The 8,551-nt window shown below is 51.1% G+C and overlaps 1 protein-coding gene across 1 annotated transcript; it reads right to left on the bottom strand.

The window, feature by feature from the left end:
* Nucleotides 1-602: 602 nt before the first annotated feature.
* On the bottom strand, nucleotides 603-2,767 carry LOC100897197 (lipase member H). Its single transcript, XM_003741812.2, has 6 exons — nucleotides 2,521-2,767; nucleotides 2,314-2,399; nucleotides 1,762-1,967; nucleotides 1,258-1,574; nucleotides 985-1,146; nucleotides 603-817 (listed from the first exon to the last, which is right to left on the bottom strand). The coding sequence occupies exons 1-6, from the start codon at nucleotides 2,675-2,677 to the stop codon at nucleotides 645-647; spliced, it is 1,101 nt and encodes a 366-aa protein (XP_003741860.1). The 5' UTR covers nucleotides 2,678-2,767; the 3' UTR covers nucleotides 603-644.
* Nucleotides 2,768-8,551: the final 5,784 nt, after the last annotated feature.

Consider the following 8,551-nt stretch of genomic DNA (forward strand, 5'->3'; position numbering starts at 1 on the left):
ATTCTTGCGATCAGGAAATTCGGAAACCATAGCCCATCGGTCGTTCTGCAAGGTTGCTCGTCCTTACGCGCCTCACGAGAGGGACCGCAGGGCTGTTCACGATGATTCCGACGCTCCTTTCCGATTCAGATACTATCTTCGTACGGGGCGGGCTCCGGATACCACGGACCGCTTCGGTCGGCCCTCCGCGTCCATTACAACGAGCTTCTACTGTATGAGGAGCGCTTAATCATGGAACTCCATCCCACGCCAAGGAAATCATTCCAGGCCTTTCGGTCTCTCGTAGCGATCTGCGTCTCAATAGTCCAGCCGTCACATCCAACCCCGGTCGGACGGGAAATCCACATATTCGGTGCTCAAGGGAATGCAATCCAGAAGGAACGATAAGGGAGGCACCGGCTCGCCTTGGCCCCGTGCGTCTAGAGTCGAGATCCGCTCTTCTCCTACTGCCGCAGGGGTTCCTCCTTGAACCATGCTCCCGTCTCGGGAGAGATCGCACACGGTCGATAGATCACTCCTCCCATCATTAACCGGAGAATACGTCCAGACCCGAGGCGAGCTACGACCGTTGTCGCTGATGCTGTCAATTCGTACTTCTATATTTGTTCCTCGTGCTCTTTATTCACATCATATTCCCGGGTGTATCAATCCTCGACCGTACAGAAGGGACTCTTCGAAGTGGTTTTCAGGTAGACAATATGATAGTCATCATCCAGCCGGGTGAACTTCTCGAGGTCCACCTGCCCGATGTGAGCGTCGACAGCTGGCCCGGTACAGTTTTCCTTGTTGGCTTCTTCAACGGTTGCGCATCGTACTCCTGAAAACGAGAAGCCGGTCCCTCGATTGCTCATTCTTCGTCGACAGATATCGATACTGTCTCCATACCTCCGCGGATCGACCCCGGAGGCCGATTCCGAATGTTCAGGAGATCCTCGTGAGCATTCTTGATTTCTAATCGAGTTTCAGCCATTCAGCCCGACTGACCTCTGAACTGGCATCCGGCTAAATCCTCGAGAGCATGGGTCAGGTAGACGAAAGCTCGCTGATGGGAACACGGTAAGTGGAAGAATGGGCAGCCGGGCTGCTTTATCCCGCCATTGGGGTAGAAGTCGATGTCAGCGTATGGCGGGACGTAGCCGACCTTGCCTGCAATGAATATCCCGCTCTCAATCAGGGTCAAAAGCAAGAGACATGTAATGAATCCGGCAGAGCCCTAGAACAAGAAGTCTTCTTCCGAAATCTCTCAGCATATCTTACCGGTGATAATATTGTCTCCTGCAGAGGTATGAATAGCCTCAACGAAGTCGGCATCCCCTCGTCGTGGAGCGATGTTTAGGCTGTGGAAATTCGGGGCAGCTGCGTCCAGCGACGTTATTCTGCCGATTTTGGTGCCGGTTTGGTTGGTGAAGGTTCTAGCGAAGTAACCTGCCATTTGAGCTCCAAGCGAGAAGCCGATGAAATAGATGTTTTCAGCTTTGATCGTGGGATATATTGACATCAGCTTCGACGTGAGTCTCATGGTCATATTCGCGATCATGGGAACATTTGCTGCCGCACGGTTATATAGCGGGAGACTGCCAAAATGATGAAATTGTATTGAATATCGCGATGGAACGGTCCATTCTCTCAATATTCCTCATGGCAAATTCTCGACTTCAAGTTTCCATCTATCGTTCTCTGCAGAGAATGATCACCCGACGAATACGACATCTATAATACCAATCTCCATCCGGGGCTGGGAAAGTTTGGATAGATACTCACTAAGCACCCTTGCCCCAGTCGATAATCACCACGTTGCTGTTCGGATAAGCTTTGAAAGTTGCGTTCCTGAGATTCCAAATCCATTGCTTGCCAAGAGATTCTCCAAAGCCATGTGTCAAAAATATTAGTCGCCTCTCTTCGTCGAAGCGACCTATCGTCTTATTCCGCAGGTCATCAACAGTATCTTCCCAACTCATTTTGATCCCCTGAATGAGAAGAAAGGGAAAAATCGTGAAGAATCTCTCCCAGCTTTCGGTCATTCTTTCGTGTCCTACTGATTCCACACCCGGACATTACTATGTACGCCTCGAACCTCCCGCCTGAAGGAGCGAGCTGGCGCAATCAGACACCGGCCACAGCTTCGAGAAGAGATAATAACGTGGGACCCCTTACCCCTTTCCACTGACGGATTGCAAGTCAGCAGATGCACGCGCACATGTTCATTCCCCGTACACACAGCGGAGGGATTCGACCGTGACTCCGAAACTCATCAGCCCCGTTGGAGCTCGTTCACAGTCTAACGCCGGAAATATCGACTCCCCTTAAACTCACCGTGTCATGCGGGAACAAGAGATAGTTCGGAGGGATGGAGTCCGGTTCCGAAGGAAGTCTATCTCCGATTGAGTTATCGAAGCAGCCTGTGAAAACCGAACAGGTGATCGTCCCCTCAGTCCGGTGACCACAATCGTCGATATCGAACCGGGTAGAATCTCTCTCAGTGGAAATAGGCGCGTGATTCCGTTTGTTCATGTTTCTCACCAAGCTCGCCCCAACATCTAGTTTCGTAGGAGGCTTTGTCTTCATCCTCCAGATCGATGTTGTCCTCATCGAAGTTGTAGGCCTGATCTTCCGCCTTGATCCCACCGGCTCTGAAGAGGAGAACACATAACGCGGGGAGCACCGTTAAGAACTTCATTGTGAATGTAACTCAATTTCGTCAAAGGTTCGGAGAAGGTGCGATGCGGCGTCTCTCAATGGAAGTTGGGATATCAACTTTTCTCGATCTATAATCTCCGAGAAGTTCTTGTATGGCTCCTCGCTGGGAGAGAATTTCCCAAACTCTTTACTTGAGACCGAGTCAATGCGGGATAACCAACGGATATCGCGACGGGAAATCGCCTGATAGGGATAGGCGTGCTAAAAGTAAATCCGAGTTGGAACACGCGCTTACGCTCCGTCGGCCAGGATTACGTGAACTACGAGAAGGGAATGAGTCGGCAATGTCGTGAGATTTGACCAAGGTGGGTTCGCCCGGTCTTTTGGCTTGAGCTTGGCTTAAAATGCGACTTGCCACAGCAGCGATTTTGCATGTGCCGCGGATGATTCGGGTCGCACCGAGAGAGACGGGATGTCCTCCCAAGATGAGAGGAAACAGAGCAATTCTTAAACGAAGGATCAGGTATACGGAAGATCCTCATACACGTCCACATCGCCTTCCGAAATGCCTGAAGACTTCCAGGGGGTCGCGTGAGCTCGTGAAAAAAGCGAAACAGGCTGAGCCATCAATGTTTCCACGCATTCAGAGTTGTCTGATCCGTCTCGTCAATGCACGAGACGGATGCAAACAGACTCTGAGCTCATCGACGCTCGAAATCTGACGAGTATGTCGATAGAGTTCCCAATCCAAACTCCGTGAAGCTTCTCGAATGCACGCTCGCTCAGTTTTGTGGGAGGAAAGTCCTCGTCTGCATCATTTTCTAGAGAAGTGTCATGACACTGCCCGGCAGTACTCCCCGGCGTTCTTCGCTAATCATCCGAAAGAGCTTCGAGTCGGGCTTTCCGATCGCACGAGAAGTTGCGTAGATAATCGGAGGACCTCGTCCGAAGTTTCTGCTCGGAAACACCGAGGTACCTCTCTGGAGGTCGAGTGGATGAGCGTTTCACCTGCCTGGGGAGGAAGAGTGTCCGGCTCTTCGGTCTCACGGTCTTCCAAGCCTCCAAAGCCGTGAGATTCGCGGCACATGCGAGAGACTCCCCCTGGGTGCCCGTATATCTATACCTAGGTAGTAATGTTCCACCGCACGAGTATCAAGCTCAAGTCGGATTAAGAGAGACGTAAAGAAGGTTCAAGAAGCGGTATCTTGGAACAAGCGGAATTTGAATGATAGAGGCCTCGGCCGTCACAATGGGAACGACGCCGACGGCGACTTTGTTTCGGGTAAGGCATCCTGAGGCTGGCCTGGCCAGATGCACGATACGACAGGCTATCAAATGAGCTACGGATGCCACAGAACTGCGGCATACGTTCTCGCTCCCTAAACTCCCCTCCCCGATTTTCTTTGGTTGCTACCGTCTCGATCCTCGGGACCTCTGGCTTTCAAGCTTTTACTCGGAGACTCTTTGCTTGATGAGCCCAATTTTCCCGGCCATGGGGTCAACTGAAGTATCGGAGTGCGGCTGAAGTGAATCATCGAAATCAGATAAGGAAATACAGCGACCACGGCATCGTGGCGACGGTGTGGCCAGGGTCGACACGTCGCCGACTGGACGGCTGAGGGCGTCAACTAGATATCGGCTCGCTACATTACCCCTCACCCCTCTCAGCGTCTGCTGTGCAACGATGACCGATTCTTCCTATGTCTATCGATCGGCAGTCGTCGTTAGCGAACAGCATTGTTGGATCTCTTGGTTCACTTCTTGGATTAGCGGTTCTGAGGAGAAAACATCAGCGCAGATGGGGGAAGTCACCTGCGAAGGAGAAATAATAGGAAACCGATGGATTCGGATGTCACTTCCCACAGCTCTCAGGATTTCCACGGGATTCTGTAGGGTGGCCTCGATTCCGCGTCGACTAGCGATAAACGTCCAGTGAGCCACGACAGTCGAGCTAATGGCTCGCGAAGAACATCGATTGCGACGGATTCAGCGACTCCTTTCCAAGCTCAGCGCGGTCCGGGAAATACAAGATGCAGAGGTGAGACCATCGACTCATGAATCTTTCGCTTTGCTCCAGAATTGTTTCGTGCCGATGCCTGCGACGAAGAATGGATTCTCTACGACAATGTCCTCTGGGGTCGATGCTGGAGGATTCGTGGCGCCCCCCCCCCGACGCTGACGCCGAGGCTGGCTCCGTTAAATCGAACTTCTCAATGTGATGGCATTGTCGAGGTGTTCTCTCCCCTGGAGTTTTCGTCTCCTCATCCACGCGGTGAGACGATCAACGTGTAGAATGTAGAAGTATTCCCGGTTCCCGGAGACTCGCGAAATCAGAAGCGGCAAAAAGACAGGAACGACTTGCCCCAATCAATCGCTGAGGACTCCTGACAGGCTCTGCGGGCTCGGTCGGGAGATCATGGAGCACTCGCCGGCTCCGAACTTCAATGTGAGACGAAGAAGAACTTAGAAGGAGAAGAAGAAGTTAGAAGGAGAAGAAGGAGTTGAAAGAAGTCAGAAGAAGAAGAAGAAAAAGAAGAAGAAGAAGTCAGAAGAAGAAGAAGAAACAACGATCTGCCGGATTTCGCGCCTGATATGAAAGGCTGATTGACTGTGTGTATACAAACAAACGGATATACACCTCAATCAGGATCACAATAAAGGAAATTAGGAGAAGAAGAAGGAGAAGAAGTCAGAAGAAGAAGCTAGAAGTTAGAGGGTGAACAATTTAAAAGTTAAAAGGAGAAGAAGTTGGCAGGAGAACAACTTAAAAATTTGAAGATTGAAACTCAGTTGGTTCTTGGTCTTGTCGAAGGAGGGGATTAACGTAAAAAGTATGTTCATATTTCTTCAGACTTGGAGTTCCGGGGACTCCTCTACTCGCAGATTCGCGCTGTCACCGCGCGATCTGGAATTTTTTGACGTATCTATCCTCGCTTTTTCGAGCTCGCCTGCTACCGCGCTGTGATCTTTGATCCTCATGCCTGTTCTCAACGGTATTCAAAAGCGAAGAGGAATGTCGTTCAGTTCTCGCCCCGCGGAATCCGCCGGATAGTCATCAAAAAGGAAGAGCTCGATTTCGGGCTTTCAGAAACCGAGGAGTGCCTCCAGGGGCGGAAGAGCTGTGATTTGAGCGTCCGTATCTTGTGCATCTTTCCGGGTAAAATCCTTGTTGTGAGCGGAAGAATCTCCTGATTCGCTGATAGTTCAGATATACTCCGATTCCGGCAATCGATTGAGGGGTGTTCTCCTAGGCGAATATTATCCATGCGATGAAATCACGGATCGGCACGATTTCCGGCGAACGCCCGAATGCACGCGAGAGAAGGAAAGGTTACAGACAAGAAGATTTCGGTGAATAGAAGGCATCCCGTATTCCCGTATGAGCATGCGATACGTCGGGTTTCGGATCTGTGCACTTCTCGCAAGGGCGGACTCGATCTCTGACGGAACATTCATCGCACGGCTCCATTGTGTCGATAACCGGATGCACGTTTCGATACGTGTCTCATAAAATACACATGTCGCGAGACAGTTCGGATGAAATGCGGAAATTGCCCCTCGAAGATATCCGGCGTTCGATTCAGAATTAACGTTACGGCTCCAAGCGAGAGGAACGGACTAGGGGAGAGCGGCTGCGCTCTGGAGAAAAACATTCCGAAGTTAGCGAGGATGCATAAAGAAACCGCACCCGATCTACTGGACGCGCCGCTTTCTAGAGATATGCGAACATCTCATGACTCTGAACCCCACTCTAAGTGAGAAAGAAGCGGAAGAATTCCGTTTTGGCCGAACAAAGCTAGCATGTACTCGCTGAGGGGCACGATAATTCGTCTCTGTTGCCGGAACAGTCATTTGTAATGTAGTCGAGACAGAATCCGAGATTCAATCAGCTTCGTTCCAAGTCGAGTTATGGTCCTAAATCCTTCGAAATGTTTCGCATCGGGAGTCCGGACTTCGGATCCTCTGACTGAGAGTGAACCACGTCAGATCAGTATATTTCCTGATTTACACATTGCCGAATCTCTCTCGCGAAAGCGACTTTACGGAGCCGCGAGAGGTACGATATCGGGACCAGCTAGCGTCGTCAGAGTCGCTTTCCCATCTCAGTAGGCGGTCTCTCGCATCCGTTATAGCGAATTCGGAGTCAGCCTGACATCCGTTTGCTGTAGACGGCGTCTGTGGACTCCCTCCTCACTCCGTGAGCAAGCCTGAGGGAGCCTATACAATAGACCGACTGATTCCGCAAGCCCTCTTCGCCGACTCGGTTGACCTCTCTAGACTTCGGGGTCTTGCTCGCTTCGCAAGGAGCTTTCCGCTCACCGGTCTTTCGAAGGGAACGATCCTTGGGGGTCGCACACTGCTGTCATTCCGACGGGCATTGAAAATAGAGTCTTCTCTAATGATCTGCGTATCAGTGATAATGCCGAGGAACGCTCTGAGCGACCCTCCGATCATCGCGGAGCTCCTGAAACTTATCTTCCCGCTCCTTGACAGTAAACACGAATATGGATCATTGCACGGCCAAACGGCCGCTCTGCGGCGCTGCCGACGGTGAATTAGCCAGAAATCCTCTCCGGGCCAGTGTTTTCTCAGATGGGAGCCCATCGAGAGTTTCTGTCCAATTGGAAATCTATACTCCCCACTAGCGAGCGCTCCTCGAGATTTCCCCGGGAATCGAGTTCGCATGTCGGATATTTGTCGCTCGGAGGTTCCGATTCCATTCTCGGAAAATGCTCAATTCTACGGCGTCCGAACTCATCCGCGATGCATCGAGACGAATGTGCGATACGATTAACCGGACTGCTCATCCGAACATTGAAACCATAGCGAAAGATCAGACAGAAGGGCATGCCCTTTTTTTCGATATTTCGGAACCTGCGTGTCTACTCTTCAAGTGCTCCCCGGAGCCTGCCCGGAAAGCAGAGATCCAAGCTTGGGACCCGGATGGAAGATCGATGTCTCATCTATCCACAATCGTCCAGGATGGAAACTCTATGACTCTATAACCTCTATGCGCCTCGCTCTCTTCTCAATTATCCCCCTTCCGTCCCTTTGAGAAAACCATGGTCAGACGCAAGAGGATATGAAACCAGTTCCACTATTCTGTCTAGTCTGAGACCTAGATGGGAATCCGATTTGCATGGCAGTGATTTTCGAGACCTCGTTCGCGACTCTCGAACCCTGTGTCCGTCGGGAACACCCGAGAGATGGCGTTGAGATTCCAGCCAAGAAACACTGTGTGTTCGCAGCTCCTCTCACTTTAGTGTAAACCTCTCAGCGCGTTCCGATCGTTGGAATATCTCACGGCTCCGATTTCTGACAGGACTTGATTGCGTAAATGCATTTTTTCGGATTATATTCTTCCCTTCATTCTTCGGCCGAGCTCCGATACGGAATACCCGACGGAACCGCTCATTCTGGGAAGAAAAAATGTATTCGGCTCGACACAGAATCCAGAATTAGCTCCGGCACAGACCCGGCTCACCGGACGGGCTGCTTCGGTGTTTCGAAGTTTCTTGAGTTATTGCCGAGTCACATCCTGCAAGTCCTCCGCTTTGCGGACTCGATCAGCTCAGCTGGATGGTTATTGAGACCCTTTCGGCCGGAGAATCGACAACGGCTCCGTGGTTTCTTCCTTAAGCCCTCCAATACCCTGCAGATTCGGAAACTACTGAAAAATCGTTAGTTTTCGTGACTCACTCATAAGAAAACGGATCCTGATTCGATGCTCAACGAGCTGCGGCGTAGGAGACCGGATCGAGGAGAAAATGAGGAACTGCAGCCATCTGAGTAGATGAATCCCAGATGAGGGATATCTAGCGAACATGTCGAGCAACGTCGTATAGAACTTCATCCTTCTTCCCTCCCTTCGTTTTCCTTCTGTGTGTTTTTCTCCGGAGATCGATCGGTTTTA

Source organism: Galendromus occidentalis, unplaced genomic scaffold (genome assembly GCF_000255335.2).
Source record: "Galendromus occidentalis unplaced genomic scaffold, Mocc_1.1 scf7180000077202, whole genome shotgun sequence".
Taxonomy (NCBI): Eukaryota; Metazoa; Arthropoda; class Arachnida; order Mesostigmata; family Phytoseiidae; genus Galendromus; species Galendromus occidentalis.